Raw genomic sequence first — 21,077 nt, forward strand, 5'->3', positions numbered from 1 at the left:
AAAAAAAATATATATAGTTTCTTACCATTTACTACTTCTTGTTCGCGCTCAGCCATTTTGGAAAAGTACAGTAAGAGGTCGCATCTCGGAAAATCGTAGCCTGGTACACCAGACTCACCACTGTTCCAGCTATTCAGTCTGGCCACCATTCAGCGGGTAAAATTTCAAGGGCGGAGCAAGCCACAGCAAACAGACAGCGGAGTGGACCAATCAGCGACGGGCGGACGTGACGTTAGTAAAACGACGAGGGACTTGGGCACGGAAGTAAACATACGAGGAGAATGGAGTTTATTCAACATGGCTAGCGCGAGACAGATTGTTGTCAATGACTTGTGTCGATGTGTTTTTGGTCATTTAAAACTGATTTTACCGTGGATTGGAACATATTCTCGGCTCTCCTGTTCGCCATCCGTGTTGTTGTGGAGATGACTTCTGACGCGGAAGAGTGACGTTGCTCCTTAAGAACACATCACTCAAATAAACGAATCTGATTGGACGGTTGATTTTGTCTTTGCTCGAGCGGCTTTTAATGGGCTGGGTCCCATACTATTCTCGTAGAGATGGGCGATACCAGTGTTTTTGGATTCGATCCGATACCAAGTAATACCAAGGCCAAATATTGCGATCCCGATCCGATATCGATACCGGAAGTTCATATTATCTATATACAGTGGGGAGAACAAGTATTTGATACACTGCCAATGGGAAAACCCATTGGCAGTGTATCAAATATATATATATATATATAAAACAACCCTGCAGTGTTCTCAGCCATTCTGATGATATCTAATGTACAACTACATCAAGCACTCAAAAACTATTAAGTCTATTTGTGTCAAATATGCTTTGCAATGGAAAACTGCTGCTTTTAATAACTAGCAAAGCAGTTTTTCCCTCAAACTCACAAACCAATCCATCAACAACAAACTCTGATGAGTCAGTCTCACTTTTTAACCAGGCCCCTTAAATTCATATGCACAGAACATTTCCCTGCTACACGTATTTGATCACATTTTAATCTATTTAAATTAAATATTTTTGATCTAATTAAAGAACAAATTAATAGTAGCATGTTACCGCCCTCAAATGGTAGATCACTAAAAACAAATCCAATAATCAATAGTCACTTGCCGTTTTTGAATTTTATTTTACTAACACAATTTTCAAACAGAATTTGAAAAATAAAATAAAATAAAAATAAATAAATAAATAAATAAATAAATAAACAGATCTTGAAATAATTGAAACAGACCTTTAACAAAATAAAAATAAGTAGCAACAAAACATATGAAAAATCACGCATTTAATTGTTTGTAACATAAAAAAATATGAAAAAACAATTCATGAAAAAATAAAAATGTGAAACATAAATTCACAAGAAATCATAATAAATGAATAAGAAATAATAATAAGGTTAAGTAAGAAATTAGGCGTGAGAGGGGCGGAGGAAAAGCATGCTGTTCGACACAGGATAGGGACGTGAATGGGGGCGGGAGCACACGCCGGTGCACTGCTTACGTACGTGTAGAATGCGAAAGGGAAAAGTAGCACAAAAAGTGTGCACAAAAATATACCCAAAAATTGACAAAGAAAATATAATATATTAATTCCAGATATCGATGATTTTGCTTGGGGATCGATACCTAAAATTTAACGCGCTGGATCGAAATATCGATATTTTGGTATCGATCCGCCCATCCCTATCTCACAGTGTTTGAAAAATACAGGGAGAACAGTCTGGCCGTGCCAGGCAAGGAAAATCGAGTACCCTGACAAAATGCCTGTTTCCCAGTAGTAAATACGACCTCGAAGGCAGCAGTATGATTTTTCTAGCAGCCATTTTTGTAGTCTTACAGTGGCAAACGCGAAGAATATTCTGCGCATGCGTATCTTCTAATCTCGAAAGTGGGTCACGTAATGACATTGCACCAAATGAGGGGCTGTAGATAGTGAGGCGTCTTGTTTGAACATACGAGCTTGACACCAACCCGGAAGTGGGTCATTCCGTTATTCGGGAGCCATTGTAAATATTTAACGGAGACGAGCCGGCCGGCAGATTATCTGCTGGTGTTCTCATGTGTCCATTAACAGCTGATTAACATCGAAAGCTTGCGTTTTTAAATTTTTTTTTTTTTTCCTGAAGTCGCCGCAATGCTACTGTCATTGTTAGAGCTGTGGACGCTCCAGTGGGAGTTCGTCTCCAGAGCTGACACCGTGCTTTTGTGCTCCCTCACGGCCGCATTGTATTACCTGTGGGGCCGCAAGAGTCAGGTGAGTAGCCGCGGTCAAGTTGCCTTTTCGTTTTTCTCCACCACAAACTTGGATTAATTCATTTTGCGTGACGGTGTTATTATACTGTGTCATCATTTATGGTTTAACGCTAATTTTATTGATGAAATGATGAAAAATTATAAGTGAAATGTAGACACAAGACAGTTTTTATACCCTGAAGGTAAGATTACGCTAATTTTGAACATTACCAATGCACCTTTGTATAGAAAAAACATTAATGTGTATTCAAATAATGATTTAGTTAAAACTATTTGAATAATCAGTTCTTAGTAGGGCTGTCAAACGATTAAAATGTTTAATTGAGTTAATTACAGCTTAAAAATTAATTAATCGTAATTAATTGCAATTCTACGGAGCCCCCCCGGGTGCCAGGATAGAAAGAAATAAAAAATCATAGCTTATCTGTACCCACAGTTTACTAATCTGTGGGTACAGTTAACTAATCTGTACCCACAGATTACTAAACTGTACCCACAGATGGGTAAAATGTACCCACAGATTAGTAAACTGTTCCCACAGTTTAGCAATATGTACCCACAGATTACTAATCTGTACCCACAGTTTACTAATCTGTGCCCACAGATTACTAAACTGTGCCCACAGTTTACTAATCTGTACCCACAGTTTAGCAATCACCCGGAAACAGTTGTCACCAATTGATTGATGACACCTGAAAATGTAGACGGCTACCAAAGAAAATGTGCAATAGTTACCTTTTAAAACCCCATTTTAGTAATCTGTGGGTACAGTTTAGTAAACTGTGGGTGCAGATAAGTAAACTGTGGGTACAGTTTAGTAATCTGTGGGTACAGATTAGTAAACTGTGGGTACAGTTTAGTAATCTGTGGGTACAGATTAGTAAACTGTGGGTACAGATTAGTAATCTGTGGGTACAGATTAGCTATGATTTTTTTTTTTTTTTCTATCCTGGCACCGGAGGGCTCTGTACTACGGAGCCCTATAAAATATGCCAGTTTTTTCTGTAAATTATTGTTGGAATGGAAAGTTAAGACACAAGACGGATATATACATTCAACATATGGTCCATAAATACTGTATTTGTTTATTATAACAATAAATTAACAAGATGGCATTAACATTATTAGCATTCTTTTTAAGCGATCCATGGATAGAAAGACTTGTAGCTCTTAAAAGATAAATGTTAGTACAAGTTATAGAAATTTTATATTAAGACCCCTCTTAATGTGTTCGTTTTAATAAAATTTGTAAAATTTTCAATCAAAAAATAAACTAGTAGCCCGCCATTGTTGATGTCAATAATCACACAATGCTCATGGGTCGCACCCAAGCACCAGCAGAGGGCGACAAAACTCCAAAAAACACAAGTAGCAAGTGGAGAATGCACTGTACTGTCATTTTAATCTATTTGAGCGGGGCTTGTGCGTTAATTACGTCAAATATTTTAACTTGATTAATTTAAAAAATTAATTACCGCCCGTTAACGCGATAATTTTGACAGCCCTAGTTCTTAGGTAAATAAAATTGAACAGAGCAAAATTTAGACAGTGACTCTTTTTTATTGCATACCACTAGAGGGACCCTCTGCACACACACATTTACATTATAGTGTAACTACTAATATGGTTTGCGTTAGTGCTGCAACGATTAATCGATTAACTCGAGTATTCGATTAGAAAAAAAGATTCGAATTAAATTTTGCTGATTCGAGTATTCGTTTGATTAATTTGGCATTGTAATGGTTTATTTTGAAAGTATTTGCATTCAGTTTCGTTGATTTAAGTGGATACACTGCCCTGTAGTCTGCCTCATTTCACATGGGGGAATCCAGCTGATCCATGTTAAGACCAACATAAGCTAAATTTTTGTTTGAGCTAATGTTTTTTTTAATGCATATATAATTTAGTTTATGAGTATATTTAGCCGTTTTTTGTGGGAATATGTGCCTTAAAAAAATAATTACAGCATTTAAGCTCACTGACTTTTGCTATGTAAGTTAGCCAATTGTTCTTTTGTTGAACATAGATCCTTATTTTTTTTTCAAATACCATTTGAGGCTCAGCTCAGGTATTTTAATTTTTCATGTTCCTTATCCGATTACTCGATTATTCGACAAACTAGTTCATCGATTAATCGACTACTAAAATAATCGATAGCTGCAGCCCTAGTTTGCGTTAATTTAGCTTTTTTTAACTACAGCAAATTGCCATTTAAAACATTTTCTAGTAATGATTGTTATTTAGTTTTAAATCTTATTCTGATGTTCTTGTCAGAGGCCATTGCTGGTGTGCGGTGAGACATTCCGCGACTTCCTCCAGGAACACTGTCCCGTGGTGAGCGAGACCTTCAGTCCAACGTTATGGTGCTGGGGAGGCCGCCTTCAAACGGTCGTGTGTTTCCTCATCAAATCCAGACCGCATGTGGATTACCGCAAGTAAACCCTAATCCCAAATTGTGCACATGCAGGGCCGGCCCTGGGTGATTAGGTACCCTAGGTGAAAGTTTAGCTAGACACGCCCCCCCAAAAAAACTGACTACTTGGCTTTGTCAATCAATAAACCACTCAAACAAGCAATCAAGCATATAACCCCCCTACAGACTCCTGTATAGTAGCTGCCCAAAGGGGCAGTTTACATGGCGACTCTGCGACACCAAGACGCAATGACTGTGAATGGCCTCACCTTCATATGGTGTCGGCGGAAACTGAAGGCGAAGACGCAAACCATTGAATCCGGGCTCCAAAGTGGAAGGATTCGATTGCGGGGCTTGAGGGGGCTTGCGCTGCATCCATATCAATGGAAAGCTCTCGCGCCGATAACGTCAGCACTCGCGCACGTCAAATTAGGTGTGCGCTGTAGTGCTACTAAACAATAAAAACAGCAAATATGGCAACACGTCGGCTTTAATTTACTGTTTTTATAATATTTATAATTTAAATATGTTGAATGTTTCCATTTTCTGCCTTTTGGAGCAAAATAAAAATGCCGTTGCTTGGAGTGGGCAGGTATGTTGTCTTCCGGGCTGAGGAGGTTGTTGGGGTCAATGTGCATCATTGGCTGTCGCCTTGTAATTCTGCACTGCCCCCCTGGGGCCTGGCATGAATACTACATCGTTGACATTGTTTGAATGGAGACGGAACCATACAAATGCAAATTTGAAATTTTTTCGTATTCTCAGAGAGTCCCCATGTAAACGGCCCCGAGGTGTGAAGTGGGGGGTTTCACTCTGGATAGCTGCAATTAGCATCTTGAATATTTGCAAATCCAAGGCTCCTTTTGCTTTGTCAAACACGGAGGAACACGAAGATGGCCAGTCGCCGTGTTCTACAATATGAGTGACATGGGAGCATTGAATGCATATGTGTTTTATCAGGCATGCACCGGAAGGCAAGAGCGACACGTGGACTTCTTGGTGGGTCCTGCAAAGGAATTTGCTCCCTCCCATGTGGGCGTGAAGAGGGCGCAGAAGGAAAAATGGCTTTGGCAATAACTTCCAACATTTAGCCCAGAGAAAAGGGCATATTATATGTCACCACATAAAAAATGTTTTTTTTTTTTTTTTTTTAAACACCGTCCCTTGTACTGTAGGCAAACTGCAGCTTTTGGAAGATTTAAAAAGGTTGTCCGCCCGATTGCCTGCCCGAGTGGTCCACTGTCTGACAAGCAATAACTGTACTGGACAAGCCTATTCGGAAGGGGGAGAGAAAATTACCTCTTAAGGTGTTCATTGCCTCAGACAACCATCCAATGGCATCTTTCTGTCTCCATACAGTTTACACACACATACATATATGTGGGACATACTGTAAGTCTGACCACAGTATGGTTCCATGCCAAAAAAAAAAGAAAACCTGACTAGTATGTTCCATTTGGTTTATACCGAGGATAAAACTGGAAGAGTTGAAGGGACAAGTCAACACTTGAAAAGAAAAGTCACATCCTGTCAGTAGTTTGGTCTATTTTATGGTGTTTTTTTCACCACAACCTGTCTTCTGGGCTTGAAAGTAATAGCAGGCAAGCTAGAGTAACACCGGTTTACCCTTCCCCTATCAGCCAAAGCAGCCCTGCCCTGCAAACACTCAAGATGCTAATTGGAGCAATCCAACCCTGTGGTTTTGCGAGTGTGAATGGGAATGACTAACAAGGACCATAGTGCTCACAAAAGATATGCTGATTAGGGTCAGGTGATCTTTCTCTGGTTACAAAAGTGATTTTTATCAACTGATCCAACTGAGTTTTTTTCCCGCTCCACACAATTTGGTGCCCCCTCCACTAGATGGAGCCCCAGGCAACTGCCGAGTTCGCCTATGCCCAGGGCCGGCCCTGTGCACATGATTGTTTATTCTTGTAATTCTTGTAAAAATTGGTCTTTTAACTAAAACAACAACGAAAGAATGTTTCATGACTTTCAAAATGGATTGGACGTCTATTGCTGTCAATGGCAGTGAATGCGTTAAATTTATATCGGACACATTTGTCGCTAAAACTTGATTTGTCCAAACAGCGAATTTATCAAAACAGCAGACGGCGGTCAGATCTCACTTGACTGGGCGGACAATGACATAAGCCCCGCCTACCCGGATGCGTCCACGCGGCCCACTGTGCTCATCCTCCCGGGTTTGACGGGGAACAGCCGCCAGGCGTACGTGCGGCACGCTGTCAGGCAGGCTGCCGGTCACGGCTACAGGTTGGAAAATCAATTTATAATTATCTTATCATCATTGAGTAAACTTTTAAAGTTGTGTGAATGTTCTTGCCTAGATGTGTGGTCTTCAACAATAGAGGCTTTGGAGGGGAAGAGCTGCTTGTAAGTCGCATAATGGTGTCGAACTTGGTTGTTTTGCTAGTTTTTATATTTCTCTCCACATCCGTCAGACGCCACTCACGTTCTGTGCGGCCAACACGTCCGATTTGGAGCATGTGGTCCAGCATGTGAAAAACCTCTACCCACAAGCCCCTGTTTTGGGCGTCGGCGTCTCTTTAGGAGGGTAAGTTAGCGTCAAAGGTAGTGCTGTACGATATGGAATGAAAAAATATTCATCACGTTATCAATGTACCACCATACAGTACATTTTAAAATATTTTGTGACAATTTACAGTATACAACATTTATGACAGCTTTATTTGTCAATTGACATTAAACTGATCTGCCACAAATGTTAAATGCATCAAGTAGTGCTGCAGCCTAAAACTATCCAGAATTAGCACAATTTCACACATTTTTTTACACAAACTTATCTAATCGTTTACTAATACTTCTAACTTGTTGTTTTGTTTATTAAGTTAGCACAACGGCATAGGTTTGGTCTCAATATTGGTAGGGACGATATAACAGCATGTACATTTTTGCTGGGGACGGGACATAAATAAGACCAAACAGACTGGGTGAACGGCAGTCAGGGCTACATTTCGCACCAATAAGAACCTAATTAGTTGACAAGCTAAATGATTAATGCAAAATGAATCGATATTGACTTGTACTTTCACACTGCAAATTTTACAGTATAACGTCTTAATGTGATAATTTTTCTTAAATCTAGTCGAATATTTTTTTTAGGGGTGTCAAACGATTACAATTTTTAATCGAGTTAATTACAGCTTAAAAATTAATTAATCGTCATTAATCGCAATTCAAACCATCTCTAAAATATGACATATTTTTCTGTAAATTATTGTTGGAATGGAAAGATAAGACACAAGATGGATATATATATTCAACATACGGTACATAAGTACTGTATTTCTTTATTATAACAATAAATCAACAAGATGGCATTACCATTATTAACATTCTGTTAAAGCGATCCATGGATAGAAAGACTTGTAGTTCTTAAAAGATAAATGTTAGTACAAGTTATAGAAATTTTATATTAAAACCCCTCTTCATGTTTTCGTTTTGATAAAATGTGTAAAAATTTCAATCAAAAAATAAACTAGTAGCCCGCCATTGTTGATGTCAATAATTACTTACACAATGCTCATGGGTGCTGAAGCCTATAAAATCAGTCGCACCCAAGCGCCAGCAGAGGGCGACAAAACTCCGAAAAAACACAACAAGTACACCTTTCACCGTGCTGTCATTTTAATCCGTTTGAGCGGGGCATTTGTGCGTTAATTACGTCAAATATTTTAACGGGATTAATTAAAAAATTAATTACCGCTCGTTAACGCGATAATTTTGACAGCCCTAATTTTTTACCAGATTAATTTGTCAGATTCTTCCACTTACTTTTACAAAATATTACCATTTGTTGTTATTAAGACCAAAAAAACTAATAGTCGGTCATTTTTCAAGAAACCCTGCAAACAGTTTGCTGAAGACATGTCAACAAAGCACAGGGATTACTTGAACCACGTCCTAAGGTCTTATGATGAGACGGCCGGGCTTTCTTGTGTACCGTCTTCAGGAGAGGCTTCCTCCTGGGGTGACAGCCATGCACACCATAAACCAATCTATTGTGATAAAACAACAAAATTGCAATAACTGCATTAACCATCAAAGTGAGTTCTAACTGTAACTGTAGTCTTAAAACAAATTTGAATAAGGGAAAACATTGCAACTTGGTTAAACTTGAGAGTAGCTGTGATCTGTCACGACAGAACATCGCTTCAATGATATCTGGCGCCATCTAGCGTCTTGAATGGGTATAATGTCTAGACCCCGAATATAAGACGACACCCACTTTTTCAGTCTTATTTAAATGCAAAAAACACCGTCTTATATTCAAGCCAATACGGTATATAAGCTGCACACAGACTACTTTTTATTGAGTCAAAGTTTAATTTTGTCAGTGTTATCCCATGAAAAGATATGCTTAAATATCTGCAGAAATGCGAGGGGTGTACTCACTTTTGTGGTTCACTGTATAACGCAAATAAGGTTGCTTAAAAGTTGGTGGGGACAATTTGAGTATCCTGAAAAGTTGGTAGTGTTTTGTCCCTACCGTCCCTATGCAAACCTACGACCTTGAGTTAGCATAATACCATTAAACATAATTCATATTTCGAATGGAATTTTTGTGTTTGGCGCAGAATGTTATTGTTGAACTACTTGGGCCGCAAAGGCGCCGACTCCGGTTTGGTGGCGGGCCTGACTGTCTCCGTGCCGTGGGACGCGCTCAAGTCGGCGGAGACCATGGAGGAACCGCTCAACTGGTTGTTGTTTAACAGGCACCTCACGCGAGGCTTGTGCCAGGCGGTTGTCAGGTTAGTTAAAGGGAGATTTTGAATCAATACAAGATAAGATAACGTCAGTGTTGAAGAGTTTACTGTTTTTGTGTTGTAGGCATGGAACGATTCTGAAGAAAGTGGTGGATATCGACTACGTCCTCAAGGTAGATTTGTGTTCTGTAGAACTTTTTTAAGCAGCAGTAATCATAATTTTTGGGGTAGGCACGCACCATCCGCGAATTTGACGAGCGATTCACGGCGCCGCTGTTCGGGTATGAGTCCTGCACGGAGTATTACCATGACGCCAGTCCAGATAAGAAGCTCCCCGGTACCAACGTGCCCGTTTTGTGCCTCAACGCCGCCGATGATCCCTTCTCCCCGCAACATGGTATTTACTGTTTTTGTTTTGTTTTTTTATGGTACTTTTTGTAGTGTCCTTAATAGTCATATCAACTATATCGTTTAGTTAACATCAGTATGCTACTTTGCAGTAAACTGTTTTTTTTTTTTTTAAGCTACAGGTGTGCACATACAGTACACTGAAAAAAATAACTGGTGGCTTTGCTTGATAAAATCTTTGTAACAATTTGCACTTACTTTTATTGAGTAAATTTTACTGCTTGCAATTACTTTTATTAAGTAAATTATAATACAAATTTACTTAATAAAAGTAAGTTAGAATTGTTAAAATGATTTTATCAAGTAAATCCACTAGTTATGCTTTCAGTGTAGTAATGCATTTCCCCTTATTTGTATGACTATAATTACACTAAATACATCACAGTTTTATTTACCTAAATACATTTTGAAACTTTTTTTTTTTTTTTTAATTGGCATACTATATACTAGTATATGTAAGAATTTTAATTGTTCTTTCCTTTTTGTTTTTTTTTTAATTAAAATAAGGAAACATTAAAAAACGAGAATATTAAGAAATATTTTAAGAATATTTGTTTATAAAATAATAATATATGAAATATTTAAATATATTTCAAATATTCAGAGGATACAAAAAGACAAAAAAAAAAAAAAAAAAAGTTGTTTCCTTAAAAAAATAAAAGAAATAATAGAGAATATAGTTTTTTCTTTTTTAATTGGAAACAAATAAAATAAGTGAATATTTATTCTTCAGAGGCTCTAAAAAGAATGAATATTTTTCAGTTAAATTAAAAAATATATTTTTAAAATAACCAGATACTATTTATCATATTTTTTATTTTAAAAAAAAAGGGTAAATGAATAATGAATGAATAAATTAATACTGATTAGTTCATTTTTTATTGTTTTTCTTATATTAACAAAATGAACATGAAATATTTTCTCTTTCAAGGTTTTTTTTAAATTGGCATACTTTATACTAGCATATGTAAGAATTTCAATTGTTCTTTCCTTTTTGTTTTTTTTTAATTAAAAAAGTAAACATTAAAATACAAGAGAATATTAACAAATATTTTAAGAATATTTGTTTATAAAACAATAATATATGAAATATTTCAATATATTTCAAATATTCAGAGGCTTCAAAAAGACAAAATAATTTTTTAAAAAGTTGTTTCCTTAAAAAAATGACTAAAAGAAATAATGGAGAATATAGTTTTTTCTTTTTTTAATTGGAAACAAATAAGTGAATATTTATTCTTCAGAGGTTCTAAAAAGAATGAGTATTTTTCAGTTAAATCTTTAAAAATATTTTAAAATAACCAAATACTCTTTACCGTATTTTTTATTTAAAAAAAGGTCAATGAATAATGAATGAATAGATTAATACTGACTAGTTCATTTTTTATTGTTTTTCTTATATTAACAAAAAGGAATACAAAATATTTACTCTTTTGAGGTTAAAAAACCCCAACTATTTTTAAGTCAACACTTTAAAAAGAGTGTTAGATTGTTTCTCCAAGCGACCTACAATTGCACTTTCATTTCAGAAGAACAAAAAATGCATTTAAAACTAAATTAAAATTCCTGAGCTTAGCCTCAAACGGTATAAAAAATGAAAAATAAATGGTGATCTAATCTAGGTCAACAAAAGAACAATTTGCTAGTTTGCATATAGTCCACTAGCTTAAATGCTATAAAATGCTAACCTTTTTTTTTTTTTTTTTACTAAACTCCTAACAAATTATTCAAACACATATTCCCATGAAAAAAATCCGAATATGCTTCTAAATTAGATAATGAATGGATAAACAAACATATTAGCTTAAACAAAAACTCACAACCTTATGTTGGCATTACCAGCAGTTGGATTCACTGTTGCCACTGGATGGCACTGTATCCACCCAAATCAATAAAATTAAATGCAAACACTTTCAAAACAAACCATTCCAACGCCACTCTTAAACGAATCCTCGAAGAAAAACATTTGATCCGAAGCCTCTTTTTTTAGTTAATCGATTTATACAGAACTAATCTGAGTGTCCATTTTTTCCGTTCTTTTGCGCGTCTCAGCCTTCCCGCTGAGCATCGCCAAGGACCTTCCCAACGTGGCCCTCCTGGTGACGTCCCACGGCGGCCACATCGCTTTCCTGGAGGGATTGTTTCCGCGCGGTGCCGGCTACATGGAGCGCGTCTTTAGCCAGTTTGTGCGCGCCGTCTTGGAAAACCCGCAGGAAGTCCGAAAAGCTTGCAATCTGTCGCAAAGCTGAATGTAGACACGCTCGCACACAAAACCACATTGTAGGACAAGTGTTGATCTACCTCACCTTGTACTGTAATAATGCCATTGAAGGCGCTAGATGTTGGACGTCAAGAGCCGTCAATGGCAGTGAATGATTTCAAATGTCAACCATGCAATGTCTGTCTATATTCATGTTATGAGCCACTGAATTTATTCACATCAATTAAACACAAATGACTTCAAAAAAACTATTTTGACATGTTTTTCTATCTTCTAATTGCAGATTGAACATGCGTCCCGGTTGTGCCAATCATGTCACAAATGTTGGGTTGTCATGGCAACAAGAGAGCACTTATGTAAGGCATTGTCGAAGGGTTAAATGGTCAATTAAACATCATTTTCCAGCATAAGTGAGTTGACATTTGAAAAAAATGCTTTTGTTGTATCCATTCAAAATGATTCTTTTATTAGTGTAATGCAGGGGTGGAACTAAGGGGGGTGCTGGGGGTGTGACTGCACCCGGGCCTCTATGGGTTCTGGTTTGTGGGCGTGGTTGGGCGAGGGGAGGATCAAACAGAAAGGTAAGTAGATGCGCTGAGCTTTAAGTGTGAAATCTCTGCCAGCCCCCTGCAAAAAATATTCCATTTCAATTTTGGGGGTGTTGGACTGGATTAGGGCATTTACATGGAAAACGCATCTCTACTCATGGAATTTTCAGTTTACGAAACTACTTCCAGAACCACTTAATTTCGTAACTAGCAATACCACTGTAATACTAGAAACTGCAGTTTCGGGGGAAATTACACCTGGGTCTTTCCTCTGCCCCACTCAGGTCTATCAATAGAATGGACAATAATGCCAGTCAATGGCATTAAACAAATTAAATGCAATTAGAAATGATTGGGAGAATTGGACGTCCATGTCCGTAAATGGCAGCACCCTCCATAAGCGTCAATGCCATCGGGGACATTTGTGGTACACGTCCTATTGATATTTAGTCATTTCCTGTTGATTTGGGGATATTGTTTTTTTTTTTTGCCATTGAAAATGAATGGGGAAAAAAATGCACGTCCATTGATGTCAATGGTATCAACTTACATAGGTGTCAATGGAATCTAAGTACATTGGCATCAATAAAATGAAAAAACATGCTGAAACGCCATTGGAAATGAATGGGAAGTTTGGACGTCCATGGACGTCAATGGCATCACCCTCCATAAGCGTCAATGCAATCGGATGAAAGTGTAATTTCGTGACTTCTCCGCTAGGTTGTGCAATTGCATGCTGTACATATCTGTAAAAATACTGTATATGAGTGCTGTTTACATGCTGCATATCTTCTTAATGTCTAAGCAGCATACCTGTGAACCCGAGGCCGTTGGCAATCTTACAAATAGTATGCCCTTACAAATTGGTGACTCATCTTACAGCGTTGTATATAGTGTGCAATATGAAACAAAAATAAAACTCAATTTTTAAAATAATATGATTTTATTGGTAACACGCCCGGATCTAGGTTTACCCACCAGAGTGGGCACTAAGAAATCTTGAGGGGGCACCCCCAAAGATCGCTAATTGCGACAGATGATCTTGTCCTAAGCACAAATTCACGTTCGCTGGACGAGGAGAGGTCTCACTCCCAATTTTTTTTAGATGAATGCATTTGCCAGTATATTGAATTTGGTGAGTAATGGTTTCAATCGTTTTCATATTTTGCGGTATGACAGCTAGCCAAATCTCCGGTGAAAAAATAGCTCCCGTTAAGTTAGCGTCAAGCTTGTGTAGTTACCGGTAATATAAAAGCAGTGTTGTCAGTAACGCGTTATGTGAGTAATGCGTAACTGTAATCTGATTACTTTCAGTAAAGAGCAATGTAATGCATTCATTTTTCTAAATCAGTAATCTTATTACAGTAACTTTCCTTGATGCCTGTGCGTTACTATTTTGTTATTGCCCCATTATGTATGTAGAAATATGAATACTGTAGTCATGGGAGTGACATCACATGTCACATTTTCTAATCGGGGATGGAAAAAAAACAGGTCACGTGTATTACCATGATGCTTGAGCCGTGAGCGCTGGGAGTTTGCGGCCAAAACAACATAGCCTTGCTACCTCGCCAGGATACAATGAAATAGGCTGGAGATATACGACAAATGGCTGCATTGCACACTGGAAACACAACCAGTACTTCACATTTTTGTCCAGTAAAGATGACAAAAATATCTCTGTGCGCAGCGAACTTTGCGCTGGGTCAAAAAGACTGTCGACCGCTAAAAGCATCCAATTCAAGCACAACTGGTAACAAGACAGCCAGGACTTTTTGATACTGCTCGTGCTCAATCCTCGGTTCAAGCTAAGTTGTTGTTGAAGGTTTTGAAAGCTTAGGTATAAAGAAATTCTAAATAACCATCTCGCCTCCTCAGCTGTAGTTTTGGCTAAGCAAAGCAAACGGTTGTCTCTAAGGTGCTATAGTCACATGATCTGTTCGAAAAATAATTTGGACCCATTATGAAATACTTTCAACGATTCTTGTTCATTTCATTCATTTTTGTTGTTTTATTGCTCTAAAACTTTTATAGACAAGATTTTAATGGCCATATTCAATGGTCTTTATTTTAAAGGGGAATTTTAAAGTGGCTAAGCTAGCGCGAATCAATGGTGGTTGAAATCAACTCCTTCAACTAATTAAACCCCCGCTAACTTGAATAATGAGCCTTATGTGAAAAATTTAAATTTTCAAATTCGCCTCATGTAGGACATTTTGCCGACGGAGGACATTTTGGCAGAACGCCGGAACATATTTCCTCCACACCCTACTCATCTTTTTAACCCCTAACCTATTTTCATGCCTGCATATATGTACAGTGCCTTGCAAAAGTATTCGGCCCCCTTGAATCTTGCAACCTTTCGCCACATTTCAGGCTTCAAACATAAAGATATGAAATTTATTTTTTTTGTCAAGAATCAACAACAAGTGGGACACAATCGTGAAGTGGAACAACATTTATTGGATAATTTAAACTTTTTTAACAAATAAAAAACTGAAAAGTGGGGCGTGCAATATTATTCGGCCCCTTTACTTTCAGTGCAGCAAACTCACTCCAGAAGTTCAGTGAGGATCTCTGAATGATCCAATGTTGTCCTAAATGACCGATGATGATAAATAGAATCCACCTGTGTGTAATCAAGTCTCCGTATAAATGCACCTGCTCTGTGATAGTCTCAGGGTTCTGTTTAAAGTGCAGAGAGCATTATGAAAACCAAGGAACACACCAGGCAGGTCCGAGATACTGTTGTGGAGAAGTTTAAAGCCGGATTTGAATACAAAAAGATTTCCCAAGCTTTAAACATCTCAAGGAGCACTGTGCATGCCATCATATTGAAATGGAAGGAGTATCAGACCACTGCAAATCTACCAAGACCCGGCCGTCCTTCCAAACTTTCTTCTCAAACAAGGAGAAAACTGATCAGAGACGCAGCCAAGAGGCCCATGATCACTCTGGATGAACTGCAGAGATCTACAGCTGAGGTGGGAGAGTCTGTCCATAGGACAACAATCAGTCGTACACTGCACAAATCTGGCCTTTATGGAAGAGTGGCAAGAAGAAAGGCATTTCTCAAAGATATCCATAAAAAGTCTCGTTTAAAGTTTGCCACAAGCCACCTGGGAGACACACCAAACATGTGGAAGAAGGTGCTCTGGTCAGATGAAACCAAAATTGAACTTTTTGGCCACAATGCAAAACGATATGTTCGGTGTAAAAGCAACACAGCTCATCACCCTGAACACACCATCCCCACTGTCAAACATGGTGGTGGCAGCATCATGGTTTGGGCCTGCTTTTCTTCAGCAGGGACAGGGAAGATGGTTAAAATTGACGGGAAGATGGATGCAGCCAAATACAGGAACATTCTGGAAGAAAACCTGTTGGTATCTGCACAAGACCTGAGACTGGGACGGAGATTTATCTTCCAACAGGACAATGATCCAAAACATAAAGCCAAATCTACAATGGAATGGTTCAAAAATAAACGTATCCAGGTGTTAGAATGGCCAAGTCAAAGTCCAGACCTGAATCCAATCGAGAATTTGTGGAAAGAGCTGAAGACTGCTGTTCACAAACATTCTCCATCCAACCTCACTGAGCTCGAGCTGTTTTGCAAGGAAGAATGGGCAAGAATGTCAGTCTCTCGATGTGCAAAACTGATAGAAACATACCCCAAGCGACTTGCAGCTGTAATTGGAGCAAAAGGTGGCGCTCCAAAGTATTAACGCAAGGGGGCCGAATAATATTGCACGCCCCGCTTTTCAGTTTTTTATTTGTTAAAAAAGTTTAAATTATCCAATAAATTTGGTTCCACTTCACGTTTGTGTCCCACTTGTTGTTGATTCTTGACAAAAAAATTACATTTCATATCTTTATGTTTGAAGCCTGAAATGAAAGTGCAATTCTGCACAGTTTCAAGAAACACTCGAGAATTTTATTTTGTATTCGCGTTTAATGTTCTTTGGAAAGTGCAATCTTAGCGAGCCGTGGTTATAGCTGCAGCCCTACATTTGATTACACAAATGCATGAAAAAAACAACAGTAAAATGAGTTTTTTCTTTTTCTCCCAACAATACGCATAATAAAGCTATTGTCTTATCACCCTTACTGTTTCATCTGCGCTTGAGGGTCAGCGGTGTCGCTGATTAACCTCGGCGACCAATCAATAATTAACTCTGAAGCGGCCGTAAAAAGGCCCACGCCCTCTGTCACAACGCTAACCCTTTAACCTCATTAAGATGCGTTGGAAAACACGCGCAAACTTTTTGGGAAAAAAAACTCAATTAGCGGTAGTGGCGGCGGTAGACGTCCAATCCGTTTAAAGCGGGAGGGATGGCAGCGAATGAACGTTCGTTCATTCGCTGCCATCCCTCCTGCTTTAAACAAATTGGACGTGTAACGCTGAATGATTTAAAAATAGCTGTTGCCCCCACCTGGAAAGTAGGAGGAGCTTCAGGTGACTGTAAATGATTCAGTGCCAGCCTAGCTGCTGAGATTGACAGACAGACAGGCAGCAGAAAGGGAGGATTGCTTAAGAAAAGGAGGCTAAATTTGAGTTTGGGTGTTTTTTGGTGGCGTCGATGCGGGTAACGTGGGGGTCTCGTCCGGTCTCCTGAGCTCACCTTGCAGTCAGCGGGTGAGTGGATGCTTGCTTCCTTCTGGAAATGTTTTCAGTAGTTCCTTGAAACTTTCTTCCTACTGCACGTTTAGTTAAATGTGCACTTTTTGAATTTCTCTACTTAAAATAAAAATGTGGTTTAGTCTTGGTATTTTTAGGTTGTAATTTCAGGAATGTATTTTGTTTTATTTATTAATTTTTTTTTTTTTAATGATTTTTGATTTTTTTAAATTTGTTTTTAAATGTCTGTTTTAAAAGGTTTTTTGTAGTTACGAGATAATATGAGGGAGAAATAATTATTACATTTAATTTCATTGATGAAAAGCTATTTAATAAAAAAGGAGCAACAAAAAAAATAAAATTTTATTGAATAAATTTAAATATGTGTTATATATGTATTCAAATCAAATCAGTATATTTTTAAGAATTTCTTTGTTTTGAAACATTTTTTAAATGAAATATTTTAGAATTTCTTTTATCAAAGTACTGTATATATTTTTTGAAAAGTAAATTTTTTTCCTTTTTTTTTCCAAATTAAATCCAATGATTAAAAAAAAAAAAAAAAAAAATACTTACATTAAAAAAAATACTTCAATTTTTGAAAAGTTTTTTTTTTGTTTTTTTTTGTTTTTAAATATGTCAATTATACTCACTGCATTTATAGCTTACAAAAATAATTAAAAATTAATGATTATAACAACCAAAAATCAAATACAGTACAATAAAAAAAGATTCATCTTAATTGACAAAAAAATATATTGAAAATATATATTTTTTACATCGCACAAAAATGCAAAAAAAGCACTAAATACTATAAGAACATACAACTGAATGTTTATATGTATATATTCTTGTTTTCAAACCTATCAATTTCATTCATTAATTTCAGTCATCCCTCTCTGTGAGGCGATAAAATACATATAAAGCTATTTTCAACACGGAACTAAATCCATTTTTAAGTGACGTGCAGCCACGTGTGAGTGTTTAAATGCGTGTGCGTGTCATAAAACAGCCCGGACGTCAGCTCGACTTCCAATCTTGACTTCCAAGCGTGTGATTTCAAAGTCAAACGTGACCAAAATTCCGCCTGAAACATGAACGTTGTTGTCGTTGCGCATGTCACAAATTACAGAGCGAGAAAGTCAACAGAAATGACCTATAAATACCCGAAATAGAACAGAAAGTGACCTGTAAACACCCTAAATTGAAGAGGAAGTGAACAAAAATCAGAGGTGGGGCTAGACAAGCAGGCCAGGCAGTTGCTTGGGGCTCTGGCCATTAAAGGGGCCCCCATTGGCTGCCAAAATGTACTTCACAGAAACGACAAGAATTGGCTACTTGAAATGACACTGCAGTAACATATGGAGGACCAAATGGGACAGAATGAAATATATAAATACATCTTTGAATAAATACATGAATTTATTTTTTAACACTACCGTTCAAAAGTTTGGGGTCACTTAGAAATGTCCTCCTTTTGGAAAGAAAAGCAGTTTTTTTCAATGGAAATAACATTAAACTAATCAGAAAAACACTCTATACAGTGGGGCAAATAAGTATTTAGTCAACCACTAATTGTGCAAGTTCTCCCACTTGAAAATATTAGAGAGGCCTGTTATTGTCAACATAGGTAAACCTCAACCACGAGAGACAGAATGTGAAAAAAAACCAACAGAAAATCACATTGTTTGATTTTTAAAGAATTTATTTGCAAATCATGGTGGAAAATAAGTATTTGGTCAATACCAAAAGTTCATCTCAATACATTGTTATGTACCCTTTGTTGGCAATAACGGAGGCCAAACGTTTTCTGTAATTCTTCACATGCTTTTCACACACTGTTGCTGGTATTTTGGCCCATTCTTCCATGCAGATCTCCTCTAGAGCAGTGATATTTTGGGAATGTCGTTGGGCAACACGGACTTTCAACTCCCTCCACAGATTTTCTACGGGGTTGAAATCTGGAGACTGGCTAGGCCTTGAAATGCTTCTTACGAAGCCACTCCTTTGTTGCCTTGGCTGTGTGTTTGGGATCATTGTCAGGCTGAAAGACCCAGCCACGTCTCATCTTCAATGCCCTTGCGGATGGAAGGAGATTTTCACTCAAAATACACGGCCCCATTCATTTTTTTCCTTTACAAAGATCAGTCGTCCTGGTCCCTTTGCAGAAAAACAGCCCCAAACCATGATGTTTCCACCCCAATGCTTCACAGTGGGTATGGTGTTCTTCGGATGCAATTCAGTATTCTTTCTCCTCCAAACACCAAAAAGTTCGATGTTGGTTTCATCTGACCATAACACATTCTCCCAGTCCTCTTCTGGATCGTCTAAATGCTCTCTAGCAAACCACAGACGGGCCTGGACGTATACTTTCTTCAGCAGGGGGACACGTCTGGCAGTGCAGGATTTGAGTCCCTGGCGGCGCATTGTGTTACTGATAGTAGCCTTTGTTATTGTGGTCCCAGCTGTCTGTAGGTCATTCACTAGGTCCCCCCGTGTGGTTCTGGGATTTTTGCTCACCGTTCTTGTTATCATTTTGACGCCACGGGGTGAAATCTTGCAGAGATTATCAGTGGTCTTGTATGTCTTCCATTTTCTAATAACCTTACCTTACCTTACCTTTTGCGGATTCAGTCTTCCCAGCCTGGCGCAGGTCTACAATTTTGTCTCTGGTGTCCTTCGACAGCTCTTTGGTCTTGGCCATAGTGGAGTTTGGAGTGTGACTGACTGAGGTTATGGACAGGTGTCTTTTTTACTGATAATGAGTTAAAAAAAAAAGAGGTGCCATTAATACAGGTAACGAGTGGAGCCTCGTTAGAAGAAGTTAAACCTCTTTGACATCCAGAAATCTTGCTTGTTTGTAGGTGACCAAATACTTATTTTTCACTCTAATTTGGAAATAAATTCTTTAAAAATCAAACAATGTGATTTTTTCCCCCCACATTCTGTCTCTCATGATTTGGGTTTACCCCTGTTGAAAATTACAGGCCTCTCTAATCTTTTCAAGTAGGAGAACTTGCACAATTAGTGGTTGACTAAATACTTATTTGCCACACTGTACGTTATTAATGTGGTAAATAACTATTCTAGCTAAAAACGTCCGGTTTTAATGTTTAATGTTTTGTAAAGAGGCCCATTTACAGCAAACACCACTCCAGTGTTCTAATGGTAGATTTTGCTTGCTAGTTGCCTTAGAAGGATAATAGATGATTAGAAAACCTTGTGTAATTATGTTGGCAAAGCTCAAAACAATTTAGGTGGTTAGAGAAGCTATAAAACTGATCTTCCTTTGAGCCAGTGGGTATCTGGAGCATCACCTTTGTGGGTTTGATTAAACTCTCAAAATGGCAAGAAATAGACAACTTTAACGTGAAACTCGACAGTCTGTTCTTAGAAATGAAGGCTATTCCATAAGAGAAATTGCCAAGAAATTGAAGATTTCCTATAACGCTGTATACCACTCCCTTCAGAGAGCAGCACAAACAAGATCTAACCAGAGTAGAAAGAGAAGCGGGAGGCCCCGCTGCACAACCGAGCAAGAAGACAAGTACATAAGGCTACGTTCATACTACAGGTCTTAATGCACGAATCCGATTTTTTCGTGTTTTTCCGACTCGAGTGAGGCATTAACTTGACGGTCTGAACGTGACAAGTCGCATAGAACTGGACCATTTCAAATCCGATCTGGGTCACTTTCGTATGTGGTTCAAATCCGATCTGGGCCACATTTTTCCAGACTGTCGCGGCGGTCTGTACTGTCCATTCTCCGGAATCGGAATTCATGCACTAATTACGTCAGCAAACAGCAAGAGGCACGAAGGACGGCAGCGATGCAGGCATTAGCTCCT

General features: G+C 38.1%; 1 protein-coding gene across 1 annotated transcript; it reads left to right on the top strand.

Annotated features, from left to right (window-relative positions):
• The first annotated feature begins 1,940 nt into the window (after positions 1-1,940).
• Positions 1,941-13,398, top strand: LOC130907711 (phospholipase ABHD3-like). Its single transcript, XM_057823104.1, has 9 exons — positions 1,941-2,271; positions 4,545-4,705; positions 6,775-6,957; positions 7,032-7,077; positions 7,146-7,258; positions 9,303-9,476; positions 9,556-9,604; positions 9,663-9,828; positions 11,892-13,398. The coding sequence occupies exons 1-9, from the start codon at positions 2,152-2,154 to the stop codon at positions 12,086-12,088; spliced, it is 1,209 nt and encodes a 402-aa protein (XP_057679087.1). The 5' UTR covers positions 1,941-2,151; the 3' UTR covers positions 12,089-13,398.
• The last annotated feature ends 7,679 nt before the right edge of the window (positions 13,399-21,077 follow it).

Source organism: Corythoichthys intestinalis, chromosome 19 (assembly GCF_030265065.1).
Source record: "Corythoichthys intestinalis isolate RoL2023-P3 chromosome 19, ASM3026506v1, whole genome shotgun sequence".
Taxonomy (NCBI): Eukaryota; Metazoa; Chordata; class Actinopteri; order Syngnathiformes; family Syngnathidae; genus Corythoichthys; species Corythoichthys intestinalis.